Source organism: Mirounga leonina, unplaced genomic scaffold (assembly GCF_011800145.1).
Source record: "Mirounga leonina isolate KUSES-001 unplaced genomic scaffold, KU_Mleo_1.0 Mir_168, whole genome shotgun sequence".
Lineage (NCBI taxonomy): Eukaryota > Metazoa > Chordata > Mammalia > Carnivora > Phocidae > Mirounga > Mirounga leonina.
Genome location: NW_023270426.1, coordinates 59,386,495 through 59,409,947, shown reverse-complemented (window position 1 = coordinate 59,409,947; position 23,453 = coordinate 59,386,495). Strand labels below are relative to the sequence as shown.

Sequence of the window (23,453 nt, the reverse complement as noted above, 5' to 3'; positions counted from 1 at the left end):
TTGAGATGTGAGTTTCTGGGAGCAGGGGGCCTTCTGAAGTATTGCATGCAGTCTGGGTATATGCATCAAATATTGTCTATAGACCATATGAATAATAGTATTGCACATGCATACATATACTGCTCTTACTTATATCTCTAAATGCTCTTGCAATTGATAAAAATACTTATTATTCAGAATTCATAGTAGCTCTTTGACATTATTTATTTCTCAAACAAGGCATGCTAAGTATGACTCTTACTATGCCAAGTCCAGAAATTATTGTTGAAAGGCATTTTCATATTCAGAAACAATGAGAACTATAATACATTTAGTCTGGCTTTGGGTACTGCGTTTACTTATATGGGTCTCTGCAGCTGTATGAAAAACTGCCCATTTTTGAGAAAATATAAGTTACATTTTATAATAATTTGTTTATTTGGATTCTTTTGGCTGCAGTTTTGTTTGATGTAACCTGTTTTCTTTGTATATGTTAAACTAGTAAAGATCATAATACTTGCTGTCTTTTATGTGGACTTTAGTAATTCTGTTCTTTATGAATTTTTCACACTTTAGTATTTAGGAGCAATGAAAAAAAATTTTTTTTAAAGATTTTGTCAGAGAGAGAGAGCACAAGCAGGGGGATCAGAAGGCAGAGGGAGAAGCAGGCTCCCCACTGAGCAAGGAGCCTGATGCAGGACTTGATCCCAGGACCCTGGGATCATGACCTGAGCCAAAGGCAGTCGCCCAACCGATTGAGCCACCCAGGCATCCCTGAAAAAAAAAAAGTTTTTTAATTGTGTATATAGAATAATAAATATGGTAAAGGAGGAGTTAAAGAAAAAAGATATAATGCAAAATATAACTAGAGCTGTGGTAATGATATCAAAAGAATCCCTTCCCCATTATTGCTCCCAAGATATATACAACACAGTAAATCTTTTTAGAAAAATAAAAGCAACATTTAAAAACCCAAAGTGTAAATAAAATCTTTAAAAAAGGTGGGGGGGCGCCTGGGGGGCTCAGTCAGTTAAGCATCTGCCTTTAGCTCAGGTCATGATCCCAGGGTCCTGGGATCGAGCCCTGCATCGGGCTCCCTGGGAGTCTGCTGCTCCCTCTCCATCTGCCCCCCAACCACCTGTGTGTGCCCACACGCACACGCTCTCTCTCTCTCTAGCAAATAAAGCTTTAAAAAAAATAAAAACCCAAAGGGGAACATCTTTAAATAATGATGAGTATTAACACTTATTTAGTAGTTATAGTAGTTAATATGTTAGATTCTGGCTTAGCATGTTACATTGTGTATTATGTTATTTAATTTTTCATAATAGCTTTTGTGAAGTAACAGTATTATCTCTATTAATGCACAGAATAGGTGCATCTATGTAAGTGAGGAAACTAAAGCTCAGAGATTAATAACCTGTCCCTACTTTTATCCCACTGTTTTGCCTTTTAGGCTAGAAAGTAAAATATTAATTAGGTTTCTATGTTTATGGAGTTTTAAAAATTACATGCTATTATAATATAAAATATTCAATACTCAGTTTTCAATAAAATAGTCAATTGTCTCTTCAGATGCTAAAATTTGTTTCCCCCCCCCACCAAAGCCAGATGGTCTCTAAGGTATTTAATCTACCTAATTTCTCTACATTCTTATTTTTTCCCTTAATTTTATTTATTTATTTGAGAGAATGTGAGCCATGAGTGGTAGGGAGGGGCAGAGGGAGAGGGAGAAGCAGACTCCCCCTGAGCAGGGAGCCTGACTCGGGACTTAATCCCAGGACCCTGAGATATGACCTGAGCCGAAGGCAGATGCTTAACGACTGAGCCACCCACGCGCCTCAATTTCTCTAAATTCTTTATTTAAAAGACATGTAATAAAATTTACCCTATGAAATGATTGATTTATGAAAATTTTGTTTAAAAAGGCAGTGTAGAGGAGAATGAAATGTTGTATTTCTTTGATTCAATAAATATTTTATCAGATGCTTATTTAAAGGTAGGCATTGTGCTACATTTATTAGATATAGAAACTTGATATAAGATATTGATAGAGAAGGAAATGTACAAAGGCATCAGATTTTCTTAATTTTCTGAAAGGCTCACTGGTACTAGAGGAGCTAATTTACTTTCCTTAGCCACTTTCTTCCCTTTAGCTTTCCACTTTTTTGGACTTAAGTATTCTGTTTTTAGGCTACGGAAATTATGGAATAGTTTAAAATATATTTAAATGCTATAATACTTTAAAGTGTTCATATGTAAATATAACAAAAATTAACTCCTGTGGTTTTAAAAACTATATATGAAACTTAATTTTGAAATTTGAGTGTTGAAATTTTACAGATTGAGAGAAAAAGTTCTAGATCTTTAAGGAACAAATCATACAAATCATATTTTACAGATTTTGAGTAATTTAATCATAGCTCTGTTATGCTATTAAAATAATTTATAGTCAAATTATTCTAAGGTTGCTTTCATTATGTTGTTTTTCTTAAAAACATACTCTTATTTCTTGTTTTGGTCTAGACACCTCAGTCTAGATTGATTGAGTCAGAGGTTCTTAAATTTAAGTGTATAATGATGAAATTGTTTAGACTTAACGTATTTTTTCTTTTTTAAGCTGGGAGAGAGAGGGGTCATAGCTCTCGTAACATGTTGAAACATGTTTTTAAGTGCAAGAATTAAAGATCACTACTACAATTTGTAGTATTTCAAGTAATACAGGCTATATATTCTGTTCTACACTGTCATAGTGTCTTGTAGATGTTTAATATTGAAATGTGTGGATTCATGGTTCATTATCAGCTCTGGACATCTCATTCTTCTTAACTCCTTAGAGCTTACTTTCACACTTTTTTTTTTTAAACTATATTGCTGATGGTCTCCTACCTTAACTTTCTTTCCACCTCTTGTTAAACCAAATCCTATGTTTTTATTTTAAAGCCCAAGTCAAGATTTATTCTTAGCTAAATTTTTCTCAGAAGTAAGGATTTTTCCCATTAAGATGGAATGTTTTTCAACACAGATAGGTGGTTTTATTTTAATAATAGATAATTTTTTGTGTTATACAGCAATTATTCTGTTTCATTTATGAAACATGACTTACATAATTTATTGAAACAGATTTTCTGTGTGGTTTCTAAAACCAGTATACTTTTTTCATTCCTGATGTACATATTCTATCTTAGTGTTTTTTAATTGGTTAATTTTTGTCTAACTTTTCATTATGAATCTTCTCATAGAGGAGAAATGTTAGTTTAGTACAATGAACACCTTTATACCTTCTCTAGATTCAGTAATTAACATTTTACTTTTTGCTTTGTCTATAGTGTATATTTTTATTCTGGATCATTTGAAAAATATATCATGAACTTGACTTCCCTAACATCTTAGTATGCATCTGCTAAGAATAAGGATATTATCTTTCATAATTGTGATACTATTGTCAATGCTAAGAAAACTAAAAATAATTTTATAATATGACCTAATATCTTCACTTAAGTTTCAAGATACTATAGAATAGGAACCCTGGTGTCTGTTTATTACCAGGTAGAAGCAATCTAAAAGATCATATCGTAGTTCAGTATTTTCAGATGAAGAAATTGAGACACAGAACTGTTCTGTACCAGAACGATGACTGGAATCCAGGTCTCTTTTTTCCTCATTACAGTGTTCTTGTTTTCATTATCAAAATGATCATTCATAACTTGTGCTTTGTTAAGTTATGTATTGAGTTTTGGAGCCCATGAAGTGACCTGTTTTACAAAGAGGAAGCATTTTTTTCTGAACATTTCTATTGATAATTTGTGTGTATTTGTGTGTATTGATTTTAAAAATTATATTTAATAAGATTATTACCTATTTATTTTTAGGTTGCTTTCCTAAAAATTGTATTTTATAAACTGGAAGTCTTACTGAATTTTATTTATGGTTTTGGTGAACTAACAATTTGTCTTTATGAGTAATTCTTTTTACATTTACATCTATATATTATAACTGCTGTATTACCTTGCTAATTAAGATTAAATTTGTATCTTTTAAAATTATTATTTCTCTTGATATTTTTGAGGTCTAGTAACCTGGTTTCAACTTTTTGTTTTTGTTTTTTTTAATTAGGCTTTTAAATATATAAAAGTTCAAAAAACAACAATTTGACTTTTTGAAGAATTCTAGCATATTTTCCTTTAGAATCCTAATATATATGCATGATAGATTTAATAAGCTTATTTATAAAGGAAGGGTTTACCAAATGAACTAGTAGAATAAAGATTATAAAGAGGATTTAACCATTTAAGAAATTAAAAATGTGAAGCTTTAAAACTATTTGTGGGGGCGCCTGGGTGGCTCAGTCAGCTGGGCGTCTGCCTTCAGCTCAGGTCATGATCCCAGGGTCCTGGGATCAAGCCCCACGTCGGGCTCCCTGCTCAGTGGGGGGCCTGCTTCTCCCTCTTCCTCTGCCCACCCCGGCTTGTGCTCTCTCTCTCTGTCTCAAATAATAAATAAATTCTTTAAAAAAATAAAAATAAAAAAAAGAAAACTATTTGTGCAAGTGTATATAAATATTACGATTATGATGGATTTTTGTGGAACTTAATGTCTTTCCAGTAATTAATATTCTAGAATACTAATTTATGTTGTTTATCACATGTTATGTATTTTTATATTCATGAGGTTCTACTTAATAAACGTGATCAACTTCCTGTCAAAAAAGTAAAAGAAAAACACTATGTCTTGGTTTATTAATGATTTTGTATAATATAAAATTTAAAGATACTTAGTATAAAATACTAGTATTGTTCTGTGAAAAAATTTATATTTCTGACTTACATTTTCTTTCTTACCACAGTAAATCAAGAGGAGTTCATTGCTATTATGACTGGTGACATTTAAAGAATTACAAGGATAAACACTAAGAATGTTGCAGTTATCATCTTATATTCTATTTTTGTGCCTGGAGCCATGTTAAAAAAACAAAAACAAAAACTTAGTTCTTTTTTTCCAAAAGGACCAAAAATAAGTATCTTATGTATTCATATTTTACTACTGTCAAGTTTCTTTGTATAAACAGCATTGTTAGCACTCTAATAGTTTAGCTTTGTATTTATAATATAGCTTTTATATATATATATAAAGTTTAAAAAATTAAATCATGTGGTACACATTCTCTGAAAGTTTTTTATTCGGCATCAGTAGTCACTTTTGTTTTGATGCACATGTTATATAGATATGCACATGTCATTAATAAAATGTTTATTTTAGTAGTATTTTAAAGTATGGTAAATTTTCTGTTTTATAATTCCAAGTATCTGTAAATACTCAATGGTATTTTTCTTAAATCTTTTCTTTTTATACTACTAGTTTCAGAAACAAAAATTGAAATACAAATAGCAATAGAATAGCACATTTTTCCCTTACAAGTTTGACATTTTATGTTTCAGTACAAGATGATGACTCAATACAGGCGTAATTCCTTTTTTAGGAATCATGTCTTTCAGTTTGGAAGGAAAAAGTGTTGTGCATATAGACCCATTTATCCTCATGTATTATGTTCTATAGCATTTCTGGTGTCTTAACGTAAGTTATGACAGTTAAATTTGGATATTTCCCTCTTAAACTAATTGAGTACAGTTTGAATCATCTGATTTCTTGACAAAGTTAAAGATTTAAGTTTTGGAATTTTGATCTGTTAGGATAATTATCACTCAATTAAACGTCACAATGATGAAAATAGAAAACTAAGCCACAGAAATCATTTAAGATTGTTTTACCTATATAAAGGAATATTCTGTGATTCGCTAAGAAACAGTAGAGACCGACTTTCCAGGTATTTGGTGGGCTCTTCTGCCTTATAGCAATGTATGTTAGTGGGGAGACAAGTGGTTTTGTGAGATAGATTATAGAGAATTGGTACCTATGCTGATCCTTCACCAATAATCTGGTTCCTGGTGGTATGGGCTCTCTGGAAGAAAGTTGTCTATTTCAGTGATCTTTCTTTAGATTTCTTGTTTTAAATTTAAACTACAGTAATAATTTGAGGCACTTGAAATGTGAGCTTCTAGAGTATCACATAAAGAGTTACTAGCAATTAAACAAATCAGTAGGGAATAATATAACAGTGGTGACATTTCAAATAGTTAACTAGAAAGTAAGTTAATTGCTCATCATACTAAAATTTAATTTTTTAAAATTTTATTTTATTGTGTTAATCTAAAATTTAATTTTGAATATGAAATCAGTGCTCACAGGAGTAGTAATATCCAGGGCAACAAATATTCTTTGAAATTAAAAAATTTTTTTCACCCTTACTGATGAATTGCTTTCTATGTCTTGATCACAAAATATGTTGATTTCCAGGAAATTAAAGAGTAAAGTGAAGAATAAAACAGATAAAAATAAATTTAGGCTTGCTCGTCTTCTACCACTTTATTGGAATAAATAATCCAAGCTACTTTTGTCACTTAACAGTGATAACTTCTTTTTATTCTTAATATAAATACTTACTCTTTGGGATACCACCAATTTTGTTTCTTCTCTTCTACTGTGGGCTGAGGGAAGAGTGCTCAACTCATTTCTTCATATTTATGGAAGCTTTTGCCTTCAGAAGGGTATGAATAATTTTTTTCAGTGTTAATAATCAGTATCTGTAGAGTTGAAAAGTCAATAAAATAGCTAGTAGAGGTGGCATTAAGAAAAGAGCGAATGCTTTAACAGAAGGAAGTGGAGGTGGGTATCAGTTTTATTTATCATTAGAGTCATATTTCATGCAATGGCATTTCATGATCTAAGAAAAATATTTTTTTGTAAAATTGCCTAGTTTATTGCTGTTCTGGTGTCCTGGTAAGCTTTGATAGTTTGGGATTTGTCAGCTAAGATCTTTTCCTTTGTTACAAGTCAACAAAGCCTACTCTCTAAAGAACCTATGTGCCTATTATGGAAGACTTTCAAATTTAGTTGATGTGCCCATGTTAATGGCCTTACATCAGCAAACATCATAAATAGATTATCCAATTGAGTGGCAAATGGCCTCAACTTCATAAGCCATCTCTCTGATGCTAGTCCCCGGAAGTAAATTTTCTTGGGGATTTACTAGTGATGTGTTCTTGACAAAGATTATTTATAGTGTTCTGAACACCATTGTGAAGAAGGCAAAATAATTTTTTAAATCACTTTAAATAAATTTAAATTGAATAAGTAATACATAAAGATCTTATATAAAATAAAGGCCAAAACATTTTTTTAAACCCCTATCCTGTTGCCACCCCTCTCTGAGTAATATCAATGTCAGATTTCAGACAGGAGGAGGAATACAGCTAGATGTTTTAATAGGTTAATCTGATACTGGAGAACAAAAAAGTCAGAGAGGGAACACTGAGATAGTTAACTATAGGAAGCAAGTACCACACCTAGAGCTGAGGGAACAGAAGATAGAGGTTACCAGAAATTAAAAGCTTTGAAGAAAGGTCCTTTAGAGCAGGGACTTGGGGACATTTGAGGAGAGGGTCCTGCTAGCTAGTATTGGTGGAGAATGATAAGCTGGAGACTGGAACCAAGTGCTGCCTGTGGAATGAAGAATTTTTGCCCTGGGGAAGTTGACGAGAACAATAAGCAAACCGGAAATAGCAAGATTCCTCTTCTGTCTTTCTGTTTCACTTTTCTAGTCCTCCCATTAGTGGAGCCTAACAAAAATTCAGCTAACAAAGGAGAACTGTAGTTTACACAGTTCTAACCCCCATATTATGCAGTTGAGTATAGACTAGTGGTTAAGAGCTATGGGAAAAAAGATAGCTTAATAACCAGCACAGCTGGCCATATATCATTGGAACAGATTATGGAAGAGTGTAGGGGGTTGGAGGAGACTATTATTAATGTTGGGGTAACAGGTGTTCAGAACTGTCCTAGGCAAAGTGGGAGATACGGTTACCTGATCTCTGAGAACAGTTACCATTGTTATTTTAAAGATTATTTCTACCTGTTTTTCCTTTGCACTTAGATGAAGTATAAAGATTTTTTTTCACATAACTATTGTATGCTGTGTAGCTAAGCTTTATAAAGGAAATGTCTTTTTAAAAATTTAGTAACATTAAGTGCTGCTGTGTTCCAGGTGCACACATAGGTATATACATATATTATAAATTTTAATCTTTTTTTTAAAATGTTTTATTTATTTATTCATGAGAGTCAGAGAGGGAGAGAGAGAGGCAGAGGGGGAAGCAGGCTCCCTGCCTAGCAGGGAGCCCCATGCGGGACTCGATCCTAGGACCCTAGGATCATGACCTGAGCTGAAGGCAGATGCTTAACCATCTGAGCCACCCAGGCACTCCTATAAATTTTAATCTTAATAACCTTCTGGAGTGGATACTGTTGGATCGACTTTTTTTTTTACACACAAGAAGACCAAAAGCTTAGAGGGTTTAGGTTACTTGTTCTAGTTAACAGGAATTGGAATTGGCATTTGATCCTAAGCTTTCTGACTCCAGATCCTACTCATAACCACTACATTATACTGTCTCCTTACAGTGACTTTTATAGACTATCTCAAGGTGTAAAGGATCAGACCTTTGAAAGATAGAATCTGGAATTCAGAAGCTCAGCAGCAAAAGCATTGATTAAACATTTATGCTTAATTTAGCATGGCATTCATGTGTTATGCCACGTGAGTTAGTGTTTGGTGCCAGACCTCTGGAAGCTAATAATCTTAGTCTATAGTTATGGGGGCAGCACATTGAAAAAACCAAATGTTTGGGGAAGAAATATATTAAATGAAAATACAATATCAAGCAAATACTGAGAAAGTACATGTTGAGTAGTGAAGATTCAAAAGATTGTTATTTTGAGAGTAAAATTTAGGAAAACCTTTTTTCTGATTTACCCTTGTGGAGAAATTTTTTTTTTTTTTTTGCGGGGGTGGGGATTGCTTCAATGAAGAGAAAACTTAAATTCTTAGTAGGAAATGGAAGGAAGCTTGGTTTTAGGAGTATGGTAAGAGGATGTGTGGGAGGGTCTTTGAGGCATTAAACTGGAGAGGATGAGGGTTTATGGATCTGGAACCAATATAAAGCAAAGCTCTTCTAGGTCTTTGTGGAAGTGTATTGACTAGAGAAGGTGTCAGTAAATGTTATTTTCATAGTAGAATGATGAAATGTTCAGGATTTGGGTTGCAAGCAGGTATTCTTGGAATGAAATATGGCAGTCATCTGGATGACAGTTTAGTTTAGGTCTTGGAGATCTTGGATAATTAAGCATTCTAGGTTCGCCCATATTCAGTTGAAATAGGTAATTTGTTTACATTTGCTAATTCTGTGTTCAGTCATCTGTCGTCCTGTATGTAGTTAAAGCATTCATTGAAAGCTTCCTCCAAGACTGAAATATAGAACTAGTTAAGTTTATATATATGAAACTAAATATAAAACTAGTGAAATCAGGTCTTTGGTTTATCTGAGATAATGTATTTATTTTAGAGTTACCTCTCTGAGGTGTACTCTAAATATTAAGTGAATTATTAATATCTAATTGCCTACAAAAATCCAAATTATCCTTTACTTCAGAACTCTGGAAACCTGGATGTCTTGTGCTAATCTGAGAATATGTAGGATATTTTTTCATTATATGATAATTTTAGGAAGATTACTGACATTTTATAGAATCAAAGATCAGCAGGGTTACTTCCATTTTATACTTAATTAAAAATATTTTCAAGTGGGTTTTTATTCTATAATGAAAGAAATAAGGATACTTAATGGAATCCCTGGAGTCCGACATTTCTACTTTTAATATGCTTGTAACATTTGTCCAACACACCACTGTGTTCTCTGAAAGGAGTGATCATTTTCACTGTATGGCATTACGATAGACCGTATATCCCCAAGGTCTTCCAAAAGGTCCATGTAAGCCTGACAGCTAGAAAATGTGTACTGTTGTAGAACATAAATTCCGGCGACTTACTGATGCAGGCCTACCCCTGATGGATGGCTCTTTAGAATAAAAATCACTCAACATACTCAGCTAAATGCTAAGTGATAAAAATATTTCCAAATCATATTTCCTATCACTGAGGACCTCCTTAAATTTAACAGCAGGTTAAAGATTTGGGGTTGGCCTACTGAGGAGCAATCTTTCATTAGAAAATATGCCTTTGCTTGTCTTGAAAGTTCATGCATTTAAAGTCCCTGCCAAGCAGGTAGACTTAACCATACTTTAAGCAAGATCTACATTTACCTTTTTCATTTTCCATTAAGATAAAAATGTTCAATTAAATCTGAAATAGCTGGCCCCAAACTAAACTTTCCAGGGGGCCTTTTCTATACCGGTCTTGCTGAGAGATAATTTTTGTTAATCTAAGTCCTAAGGGATGGTGGGACATTATTCAACATTAGCAATAAAAACAAAATAACTCCCTCAAAGGAAAAAAAGCAAAATTTGGGTTCTAAAATTTTTCTTTATGAAAGAAAACTTCAAAGAAAACAACCAAATCGGTTGGTTTCACTGCTATCACAAAGATTAAAAGATAAAAACTAGGAAAGATGTAAAGAAATTAGAAAATTTAGGGGCGCCTGGGTGGCTCAGTCATTAAGTGTCTACCTTCGGCTCAGGTCATGATCCCGGGGTCCTGCGATCAAGCCCCCGCATCGGGCTCCCTGCTCAGCGGGAAGCCTGCTTATCCCACTCCCCCTGTTTGTGTTCCCTCTCTTGCTGTCTCTCTCTCTGTCAAATAAAATCTTAAAAAAAAAAAAAATTAGAAAATTTAATATCCTATTTATTTGGTTTTGGGAAAAAATAGATTATACATGTGAAAATGTTTTTTGAATTGCAAAATTAAAATATAAATTGTTATAATCAGGCTTGTCCTATATTTGGAATTACTGGTCTGTTGGCCCAAGTGACATATAGTCCTGTAATCTTACCCTGGAAATTCTGTAATCTGCAAGTCCTCTCAGGGACTCTTGGGTATACCCAGACCCAAGTAGCTATGATATGCTTGGGAGTAAATTCTAAACCCACATTAGTTTCTGGAGTATTCATAAGCAGATAAACAAGCCAAGTCTGTTTGAAGGAAATACATGCTTAGAGAACCTGGGGTATCTCAAAGTGGAGAATTAGATAAGTCATATACTGTTAACTTGGGTCAAAATAATACTTAGCTATTTCCATTTGGTCAAAATAAGCTTAAAAATCATTTATATTTCTACTAAGTTATTACAGTCAAAAGATTTTTTTTAATTATCTTAAAACTAATCTTGATTTTTATCAGCTATTAGGGTCTTCACTTCTAAAAGCTAATTTATGTGAAAAAGAGACAGAAAAGGCAAATCTTTTCTGAAGAGTTCTTTGTTTATATTATTCAAAATTTGTATCTCATCTTTTTCCAAAGAAGGATCTATAGCAAACTTCCTTAGACAAATACAATAAGGTTATTAAGTTAGAAACTGTAGATCACAAACCAGATGGAAGGAAGAAGAGACAAATTAGAGTCAACTTCAGTTATTTGGGGTTAATTTGAACCCTGAAATTAACTGGCTAATACATAGCAGAGACCTTGGACAAGACTTATATTTCCATCACAAGCTGCCTTTACCGCTTATGCTCTCACCTTCTTCCCTTGTCTCCCTGGGATTAGAGAAGTGGTGCTGAGTTAACTGAGAAGTATCTCTCATTGAAGTGGGGGTCAAAACCTATGGCAGCCCCTCCTCATTCTTCAGCCCCTTCTAACCCCCCCCCCCACCATAGGGAAGGGGAAATGCTAGTCCCTTGCTATGCCTTGGTGGTGTTAATCTAGTTAAACTGTTCCTACATAACCAAGAAACCTGTCTCAGGAATCCAGACTGAGGTTAAAGATGAGTGAGGGCTGAAAGGTAAAAGAGCTTGACTTAGAATATGACTTAATGGCATCGATGTAGAAGTTTCTGAAATGCCAGTTCACATACTCATTATTTGCCTAATGACATACTCCATATTCTGTTTTCTAAAGAAAACCTAAAAACATGAAATTAAAGGAAACTAGAATTGCTATATTGTGTGACCTTGTATTTTAAAACATGGCTTAGGATTCTAATGAATTAAGCATAGGGGAATACACTACATCAAAAGCTGCTTAGTGGTTCCTAGGCCTCAAGGAAGCCAGAAATGTAGGGGTGCTGTGGGAAAACTGGGCAGAAGTCGGAATGTTCAGTGACAGGGAGACACTGATGGCAAAGACTACTGATTAGTTAACAGTTTGTGTGTTCAGTGATTTATAGATTTACAGTCTGATCTTGGATGTTCTGGGGTCTCCAGGACCTTTAGGGTGTGGGGAACAGCTAAATTTCAGTTTTTGCCCTGTTACTGACTCTGCTTGACCTCAGTTTTCAAAAGGGCACAGAATGAAATCGGAGTTCCATACTGTTCTAAGGTGATTGTGGGTGGCATCTACCGATGGAATTGAATGGGAACACTTAGTTCTAGTTTCGCTTCAAGACCTGTTTCATTCCTGCGTCTGATTGTGCTTTAGAGCCTAAGGACCCATTTGCCCTGTATGCATTAATAGATATAGGCCAGTAAGAGGAATCATTAACTAGATTTGTGTAATCTATGAGTCTAATTTTTTAAAAAGATTTATATATTCATTTTAGAGAGAGAGAGAGTGCAAGTGGCAGGGAGAGGGAGAGAATCCCAAGCAGACTCCCCACTGAGGGCGAGCCCCCGCATCGGGCTCAATTTCATGACCTCGAGGTCAAGACCTGAGCGGAAACCCAAGAGTCAGATGCTTAACTGACTGAGCCACCCAGGCGCTCCTCTATGAATCTAATTTTTTAAAACATTATTGTGTTGCATATTCAGTTTTGTTAATCTATTAACTAAATCTTTGTTTTGAGGGTGTTCTCTTTCAGGGGAGGGGTTTTGATTCTGGTAATTATGAATGTATTTACAGATATACATGTAGAACAGATAACAGTCAAACCGGAGGCCCTCTAACCTCCATCTTTAATCAGCCAATTCTTCTCTTAAACCTTTCCCTATGCATTTTTTTTCAAGGAAGAATGTACTTAATCTGTTCAAATTATGATAGTGATTTGGAGAGAAAAATAGGACAAAATACATTTTCAACCTCCACCAGGGGGACCTATTGCTGCAACTAAAAAATTAAATCTGAGGAAGAACATGCATTTCACATGCCAGTTACATGACAGTAATTTTTATTTTTTTAGAAGTATACATACATTTGAAAAAATGCTATTCTACATAATGGTATTTCACATGTTATAATTTTTTTACATTATATATAAAAATTAAAATATAAAAACATATAAGACAGGTTTTTTTTTGTTAACCTTTTTTTAGTAGACTGACTATAAAATGAAAATATAAACTCAGTCTTTATCTGAGAATCACTTATTTAAAATATCTATACGATAACCTACATAAAAGCAGAAAAAATCTTTTTCACAAAACACATTTCTAAATTTTGCCAATTCAGTTTATTTTATTCTCTATTCCACTGGCTTTTGTCTGGGACTTAAAGGCTTACAGTTTTTATGAAATGTTTTCATTCATATGGTATATGAATACTATAAGATTCATAAGCACAAAATTGGTAAGTTTTATAGTCACAAAATTGGGAAATCCATATTTTTGCTTCACTTCTATGAATGAGGACATTATATTTTATGCTTTCAGATTATACATGTTTTCTTAGCATCAGTTCCTATCCTATTTATTCATACCAGTATTTCTTAATACCCCTTAAGATTTTTTATGGTTTAAGTAATTCCATTTTTGGGTGCCTGGGTGGCTCAGTTGGTTAAGCGGCTGCCTTCAGCTCAGGTCATGAGCCCAGGGTCCTGGGATCGAGTCCCGCATCAGGCTCCCTGCTCAGCAGAGAGCCTGCTTCTCCCTCTCCCTCTGCCTACCTCTCTGCCTACTTGTGCTGTCTCTCTCTCTCTGTCAAATAAATAAATAAAATCTTTAAAAAAAAAAGTAATTCCATTTCTATATTCTGGCAATTTTTACCTGATTCATATTACTACCTTTTTTATTTTATTGATTAGAAGTAATTTACAATAATGGTTTTCAGTGATGAGTAGAGTTTACAAATTCTGTGGGGCAGATAATACTATAGCCATTTTTTAGATCAGGAAATTGAGGCCGAGAGTGATTACATTACTTGAGTAATGTCTTATCCTCTGCCTTCTGATTCTCAGCTCCAGTATTCTTCCCACAATACCATAGCTGATTTTAACAATCCCAGATAATGGACTAACCATTGTTCCAAGCATATTTCCCTAACCTAGACTAGTGAACTCATAATTTGATTGAGTTAGTGTGCCTTCTAACCAGACATGTTTTTCGGTAAGAGAAATACCTTGCTCTAGATAGCCCTTTGGATAATTTCTATTGTCCTTAGTAAATATCAACACATGGTATTTTAGATATAGTAAGAGATATTTTTTTGTAGTACTGTAGTACTACACTTGGCTCCATAATGTTGTAATGATGCCTTTGAGTTTCTGCTTAAACACACACACACAAACACACACATCATTTTTCTTCCCAAAGAAAAGTTTTAACTCTACATTATGAAGAATGGAATGCAGCTTAAGCAAAATGAAATGAAAGTATGTCCTAGACATATGAAGTTTTACTTGTACTAAGAGAAATGCATGGTAAAGTGCACTGATATACAATTTCATCTGTTCAGTTATTTTTGTAATAAACTCTGTTAAATGCTGGGATTTGGGGTTAGTAAATAAACCAGACATTTCCCCACAGTTGGGATTAAAAATTGGTACAACCACCACAGAGGGCAATTGATGACATTTATCAACACTATAAATGCTAGATAGCACTTGGCTCAGCAACATGTTCTTTGAACTTTAGCCTGTGGATATACTTGTACACACACAAAATTATGTTTAAGATTATTCATAGGTTTATTATAGCAAAAATTGGAAGCAAATGTCCCTTGATAGGAAGTTGATTAAATAGAATACTATACAGCTGTTAAAAAGAATGAGAAAGCTCTATACTGATATGCAAAGAGCTTCAAGCAACATTAAATGACAACTGCAAAGTACAGAATAGTCTTAAGTTACCTTTTGTGTAAAAAGGGAAGAATAAGAATATATTCATTTTTCCATGTACATACATAAACTCTTGAAGGATATACAAAGGATTGATAAAAGTGATTACCGGGCGCCTGGGTGGCTCAGTTGTTCAGCGTCTGCCTTCAGCTCAGGTCATGATCCCAGGGTCCTGGGATCGAGTCCCACATCGGGTTCCCTCCTCGGCGGGAAGCCTGCTCTCCCTCTCCCACTCCCGCTGCTTGTGTTCCTGCTCTCGCTATCTCTGTCTCTGTCAAATAAATAAATAAAATCTTAAAAAAAAAAAAAGTGATTACCTGCTTGAGATTGAAGGCAAAAGAGGCAACTGGATAGCTGAGGAACAGGTAGAAGAGACACATTTTCTTTTGAACCATGAGAATATTTTACCTATTTTTAAAATATATGTGAGACAGAGAATATATAAGCCAGAGATTAAATAGACACACTTTTGCTCCCTAAAATGACAATAAAGCTTTTTTTTTTTTTTTTTTTTTAAAAGGCATAACACTTGCAAGGACAGAGAATGGAAGAGGAAGAAATAGCAAATTTGGGGAAGCTGTAAAGCAGGTGAATGAATGGTACTGACTCAGCAGACCTACAAAGCCAAATTCTTTGCTGACAGTGGGAAAAGCTGAAAAGCTTTCACACTGCAGATTCTCCAAAATGTTCAGGAATTGGCTTTACCAGGTATCTCTGGAAATGAGATTGAAGGTGGGGCTAAAAATAGGAGGATTGGTTGACAGTCTCTTTAAGAAGCAGTTAAATCCCCAATTGCACAGCCAGGCAAATTCTCTTCCCCAGTATTCAGGTTTAGCCTCTGGAATGGGGGGAACAACACAACAAAAAACTAAACAAAACACCCCACAAAACTCTCTCTATTGAGATGTACTGGGAAGCGGGGGAGGGGGCAGTAACTTGCTGATAACAGTGATTAATTGAGCATTTGCATGCTGAATACCAAGACCCTCTCCCTTGTCTCTCTTTTCCCACTTGGTGCCCAGATTAACAATCCAGTCTAGGCTGAAGATGCTTCATTATGAAATCTGACCAGTCAAGAGAAAAGATATCTGGGGAACCCAGTGAAATGACCAGCCAAAACACCCTACACTAAATCTCACAGTTGACAAGTGCTAGCATGAACTAAGAGCTTTTTAACAACTTTTTAGTACCTCCACTTTTAAATATGAAAAACCAAGATTACTAAGGAACTGAGGAGAGTTTTAACAATGAAAGATAAAGACTATAGTGGATGCTGTGTTGCATTGCTCAGCTCTGCCATTCAAGAACTGAGGCATTCTTTCCTCCAGCTGCTGTTAATATTGACTTGAGGGCTCAGAGCTGAGTGGCTTTATAGTGTCACTTTACCACAGGCTTACATCTCTTCCCCAGAGCAGACTACATCCAGTCTGGTTGAGATAAGGGGTTTGAGCTGTGGGCACAAAGATATGTTTCCTTTGCCTCATTTAGGAGCACTTCTAAAGGGCCATCCCATCTCCAGAGCTCCCTATGGGATTGGCTGTTGCAAGTGCATCACAATTCAGTTTCTTAGTTGCTTAAAGGTATTGCTCTTGAAGGCACTCCCCAATTAACCATCTGCCCCTAAATCTCAGTCTCAGGAAACCCTGCCCACAGCAGAATCCAGATCAAATAAGTAGAAAAAAAGTGAGAAGAAAAAGATTAATAACTTAGGGTAGATAAGAGAAGATACTACATCCATGAGATAAAAAATGCAAGACACCACAGAAGAAACCTTGAAAGAACATAAAAGAGCTTCTGGGAATTAAAGAAAATATATGATGGCAGACATGAAAAAAACTGAATACATAAGTTGGAAGATTAAATTGAAAAAATCTCTGAAAGAAGAAAAAGACAAAGAAAAAAAGATGTTTTCAAGGTCATTCTAATTATCTGGCATCTGAATAAAAGAAGTTTCAGAACAGAGAACTGGGTGTCATGGGGAGGATATAGGGAAAGCAGTCATCAGTAAAATAATCGAGTAATATTTCTCAGAAATTAAGAATTCGCTTCCAGGTTGAGTGCTTGGCCCAATTATGTATATTAGGGCACCTCATAGGGAAACTTCAGAATACTGAGGGGCAAAAAGAAGATTCTATAAGCTTCCAGAGAGAATAGATAGGACACATAAAAAGTATTACGAATCAGAATGACTTCTTAACAGCACGCTGGAAGCTTGAAGACTATATATAGATCAATAGGATCAAAATGGTGAAGAAAAATTACTTCCTAGCTAATACTTTATACCTAGCTAAACTATTAATGAAGTATGAGGTAGAATAAAAACATTTGCAGACCTACAAGTTCTCAAAATATTTACCTCTCCACTTGTCTTTTCTGGAAACTCCTGGAAGATATACTTGCCTAAAAGGAGGAAGTATAATAGGAAACTTAAAGATGTGATGTCCATGAAAGAGCCATCAACACAGAAGCAAAGCAGAATCTCTTATGATGTGGGTTAAGAGCAATACTAAGATGCTAGCTGAGCTCTTAGGCTTAGAGAGTGACCAGTTCAGACTGGAGCAGGTCAGAAGGGTTCTGGCAGAAATTATTCAAGAAGATGAAATTACTAAAATACCTAAGTGAATAAAAAATTGAGAAGAGATTTAACAATTTTCAGAGAATTTGGAGTTAAATAAGCAAAAGTAAAAGCAAGACCATTATTAACTCCAGTGAAATGAAAATTGATGCAAAGAAAAAGTAGTAATAATGTTCTTTATCACTTGACTCCAAAAAAACACATCATAAAAGGTAGACATTGAATATTGATCTAACCAAAATTTATGAAATAATATTGGGAGGATGAGGGAAGTGTGTGTTGTATACATGTGTGTCTATGCTCATGCATGCATATTTGCTGGAGTTAGAAAGAGAAATAAATGTTCATCTTCTATAGATAGAACTAGTAATGTAAGCATGGAGCATACTTGAGTGTTAAGAACATAAACTGAGTCCAGACTACCTAGGTTTGAATTGTAGCTCTGTTACTTTCCAGTAGTATGATCTTGGGCAAACTACTTCTCTGTGCATCAGTGCTTATATGTAAGAGGGAGATAATAATAATAATACATACCACACAAGGTTATTGTGAGGATAATATAAATGTGAGCTTAGAACATCACCATACTGTTATATAGTAACTACTATATAAATATTTTCAATTTATGTTATCTGTTATGGACTGAACTGTGTCCCCCACAAATTCATATGTTGAAGCCCTAACCTCCCAGTACCTTACAGCGTGACTGTATGTGAAGATTTCCCCCACATGCCTTGAAAGAGATTATTATGTTAAAATGAGATTCTTAGGGTGGGCCCCAATGTAATCTGACTGGTGTCTTTATGAGAAGGGATTAAGACATACAGAGAGAGACACAGGGATGCATGGACACAGAAAAAAGACAATGCATGGACACAGTATTTCCTTCTCACAGATGGCACACAGAGAAGGTAGACATCTGCAAGCCAAGGAGAAATGCTTTAGGAGAAACCAAACCTGCTGACACTTTGATTTTGGGTCTTCTAGCCTCTAGAACTGTGAGAAAATAAATTTATTACTTAAGCCACCCAGGCTATGATACTTTGTTATAGCAGTCTTAGCAAACAAATACATTGTCCTATTATTGAAAGATTGGGTTGAATACCATAAGATTCAATTTAAAGAACTGAGAGTGTTTGCCTCTGGGAAGCAGGATATGACAGTGGGGAAGAGAGATTGCTTTGTTGTTTTTTTAAATGAAAACTTTGTAGAACTCATCAGCTCCTTAAACTATGTATATTTATAACTTTGATAAAAGTACAAACAAAAAAATGGAGGGCAGTGTCTGAAAAAATCAGTTACCTCTTGCCTTTTTTCATCTGAGTGATTAAGAACTCTCTGGAGTTCTCTTTCAAGCACTGTGGACATCTGGGGTTCTATCAAAGATGCCATCAAATGGGGATTAATGGCACTTTGGGCACTCTTTATTAATGCCCGCTAAATTTAGTCTAGCCTCAGTACTGTCCAAGTAGCTAATTAGGACTCATTGCTCCTGGGTAGGAACCTGACTTCACCAATAACTCTTTTGTAGCTGAGCCCCTTCAGAGAGATTGTGAAATTCTCACAGCTCTTGATAAGAGATGTTATATATTTGTTATGGGGATAATATTTTTTATATTGTATTTCCATATAGTTTCCTTTACCTGGCCTCTTTTCTCTCCATGTGGCCCTTCTGACAGGGAAGATATAATCAGTTAGTAGTAGAAAGCCAACTAGAAATGTTTGACCATAAAGAAATATTCTCACACATAAAAGAAATCTTGAGATGGTTGGTTACTAGGTGGGGAGTCTAGTTCAATGGCTCAATGACATTATTAAGGACCAGGGTTTCTTATCCTTATTCTGGGCTGCAACTTGTAGCATTCTGGCTACTCTCTTCGTAGGTATAAGATAACTGACAGCAACAGTTCCAGACCTCATGCCCTCAGAAACATTATCCAAAGGCTGCATAGGAGAAGACATCCATATTCATATCCCTCTTTAAGAAAGGAACCTTTTGCCAGAAGCCCCCAGCACAGTTCTCTACATCTCAATGACCATAATTGCATAGCATGTCATTCCTAAACTAAGTAGCCAGAGTAATGGAATTACCAGTGTTCCCTTAATCCAAATAATACTCTGAAGATGGAGAGAGTCTCAGGCTCCCCTGAAACACACCTCTGACCCATACTTGAATAAAGTCAGGATTATTTTAGCAAGGAATAAGAGAGGAGAAGGGCAAATGTTATGAAATAGGAAGAAGATATATATTGTTTTAGCAATAGTTCTGGTGTGATAGGAAGGGGAAGTAGAAAATTCTTTCACTGGGAAGGGGAGAGAGAGGAAGGTGGTAGATCAGAGATGAATGTTCTGGCTCCCTACCTTGAGGTTTAAATTTAGGGAAGGGTATCGTGGGCAGAAATTAAGGGTGATAGAAACACCCAGAGTCCTGGTGAAGGGACACTTAGTCCTGGCTTCTCAAGACAGCCTAGGAAATTCTAAGTTTTTTAGGGAATCCTGAAACTGGGATGAAGCCACAGCCAATGGGTCACTGTGTAAGAGATTAGATGGCTGAAAAATGAGGCTAGGTGAAGGCTCTGATATTGTGTACAAATTCCATATAATCTGAAGTTTTTGCAGAAGGTGGATTTTAGGGGCACCTGGATGGTGCAGTTGTTAAGCGTCAGCTCAGGTCATGATCCCAGGATCCTGGGATCAAGCCCTGCATCGGGCTCCCTGCTCGGTGGGAAGCCTGCTTCTTCCCCTCCCACTCCCCCTGCTTGTGTTCCCTCTCACTGTCTCTCTCTGTCAAATAAATAAAATCTTAAAAAAAAAAAAAAAAAGGTGGATTTTATGCCTAGAGACTTTGGTTGAAGCCAAGGTCTTTCCAGACTACATCCAAAAGAATTGACAAAACCTGCAGCACTACAGGGGAGTTCCCTTAAGCTGCAGCCTGAGAAAATGAAAGCTGCACTCTGCTTTTACTCTTCTCAGGAAGGTGAAAGGGGAAGGAAGGGGACTGAAGGAAGGTGAAAAACAATCCTGACAGGGACTTTGAACTTTTCCTGGACTGAATATTCACAGCTCAAGATGCAGATAGACAGAATTACATTTAAATGGCAAGTTGCTCTTGTCCAAAGGAAAATGGCTCCAGAATAAGAGATCAGTTATGGTGAATAATTATCATTTTTCTTCACCTCAAAGTTATGAATTTAAGCTTTGCTATATTTTATATTTTTCAGGATTGTCTTCCTTTTTTTACCTTTTGGGGAAACATTGTGGGAAAGTGGAAAATGAAAGAAAAAATGTGAGGATGGAGATGTATAGGATCCTCTTGAGAAAGGGCTAATGCTACATTTACATGAACATTAATTAAGATTACATAACAATGATGTAAAATTATTTAACTGGCCACTTTAAGAAGTTAATATGGTTAATCAAATATTTTTAGTGTAAGTAAACCAAATATGATTTGGGCTTTTTTAAAAAAATGCATGCATTAAAATGTTTTTTAATATGAAAAGATAACCATGATTCAGTACAGAAATAAGCAACCAGGTTACTTATATTTATTTTGTTTGCATTATGTTTTCTTTTTACTACATATGTTTAACCAGGTGGAAAACAACAGAAAATTTTCATTTTTAAGAACAAATATAACCTGGTCAGGAATTGAATTTACATTCTAATTGCATTATAATAAATCAGGAATGTTTATGGTCCCATCTAGCACCTAGTTAAAACTCAACACATGTGTAACAATAATAAGAAAATTTGTTGGCCAAAATGTTGTAATAGCTACTCAAAATACATGAGTAAATTTTATATTCAGAAAAGAAATAACAGACATAGAAAGTGTATTTGAGGCACATGTATCATTTGAACAAGTGCCAGAGTTATGTAGCTAAAGATTAAAGTGTGATTTAGAGATATATTCCACACCGTATGCACGTGCATCCCCTCCATTAGCATTAATAGAATTTACATGCACACAGAGGAGAGAACTGAAATTGTTGAAAGGCAAAGGAGGAATGATTTTAACTCTGCCTATAATTCTAGAAGCATGGGACTATATTATTAAAAGCTCTGTGAAAGGCCTTAATTTAGGAACTGAGATATAGAAGCTCAATATCAAACTGCTACATGTATACTTCGTTTGTATTATTAGAGAAAAGTGAGGCAGGCAGGCTAAAGAATTTGTCAAAGACTGTTCTGGGATCATAGTATTTTGTGGGAAACAATATATGCATTTTGGATGTGGAATAATTTGAGGAATATGAACAATTTCTAATCTGAGACAAAATGTAATTGATGTTATTGTAGCCATTAGCAGGCACACACAGAATTATATTACTTATATTCACCTATAAGCACCTGTTCCCTACCCAGGCTTTAGAAAAATATAAATACTTTACACCTATTGAGTATATATTTTTTTCTTGCTGCAAGATTATCAAAAAATTGTTGAATCCTAAGGTAATTTGGGGGGGAATTGGAGGGAAAAGTAAATTTGTATCCTTCTCCCATGTACTGCTTACCTGGAAATGACTCTCATTAAATATACCCATTACTAAGTATTAGGAAGAAATAAATTAGCTAAATAATTAATCAGACCAAGATGGTGACAAGTGATAGACTTAACTTTCTGTGGGAATAGTTATATTTGAAAGTACAGTTTATTTGGAAAGCCCCTTGGCAATATATTCATTCATTCATTTGGCACATTCTTAGTGAATGTCTACTATGTGCCAGTCACTTTTCTGGTCTGCTGACCCAGAGGCAAATAAGTTAAAGTTCCTGACCTCATGGACTTTACAAGTGAGCAGTATGCATTAAGGACTTTAAAAAATTTCTATACTTTTTGGCTGTTAATATATCTGTATTAATCCAGTCTCATAAATACTTACAGATTTGCACAAAGATGGATGTATATGAATTCCCATTGCATCATTATTAAATGTTTAGATACTTTTGCATATGTTTTGAAATTCTCTATAATAAGAAATGGATATTTCTATCTAGTAAAAAGGAATACTTTAATTGTCTTGATTTTTTTTCTGCCCTTTTTGAAATTTCTGAGCATACATTGCTTTTTTAATTATAAATGTTTTTAAAGGCCCTTTTAGTGTAAAGATGCAAAACTGATGAACTTTTGGGGTAGAAGATATTTGTAAAGAGCAAACCCTCATGATTTTCCTTGCTTATACACATTGTCTTCCCCTGATTTTTGAAAGATTGCTACTGCTTGTGCCAGAATCCTATAGTAGATTCTTCTGTATCATAAGAAGCTAGCTCAGAAAGGTTTGAGGTGCTGGGTATGAGTAGAAATATTTGGGCTGGAATTGAGCTTTAAGTGAGAAGAAACTGTAGAAGGAGCCTGGGTGTTTTCCTACTTCTTACTAAGAAATGTGAATTGTCAGGTGCTCAAATGCAAAATATGTCATCATGTATTTCCAAGTATTCCATTCTACTTCCAGGCAATGGAAGGATTGAAATCTCACCCCCTGTGAAGTTAGGTGGACTGTCACATGTTTTGGCTAATGAAATCTGAGCAGAAGTGCTATGTGTCAAACAGAGGTGGGAATGGTAAGAGCCTGTCTGTACTCTATGGGGTTCCCTTGCTGTGATGATCATGAGGCTCTGTGTTAAGATGGAGCTTCTACAGCCTGGGTTTCTTAGTGACTTAGTGATAGGATTGAAATCTCCTGTGTTTCTCCTTTGATATTTAGTGTGGAAATAATTAAAGGGTTGTGTTAAGTTACTACATTTTAGAAGTTGTTTATTATCACATCACAGTCCAGCCCCATTGAACTAATAAAAAAGGTAAAGAAAAATTATGATATTTAGATAACAACACAGATTTCCAT

The 23,453-nt window shown here is 35.0% G+C and overlaps 1 protein-coding gene across 2 annotated transcripts in view; it reads left to right on the top strand.

The window, feature by feature from the left end:
- The window catches only part of CETN3 (centrin 3), a 60,550-nt gene that overhangs the window by 12,420 nt on the left and 24,677 nt on the right, over positions 1-23,453 (top strand). The window contains exons 5-6 of one of the 2 annotated variants that reach the window (XR_004681003.1): positions 18,503-18,605; positions 23,064-23,172. Coding sequence is in view for 1 of the 2 variants with exons in the window: in XM_035014846.1 (XP_034870737.1) it covers positions 4,826-4,869 (44 nt within the window). In the remaining variant the exon portion in view is untranslated. Of the gene's footprint in view, positions 1-4,825; positions 5,251-18,502; positions 18,606-23,063; positions 23,173-23,453 lie in introns of those variants that run through there. The other variant, XM_035014846.1, reaches the window with a different exon arrangement.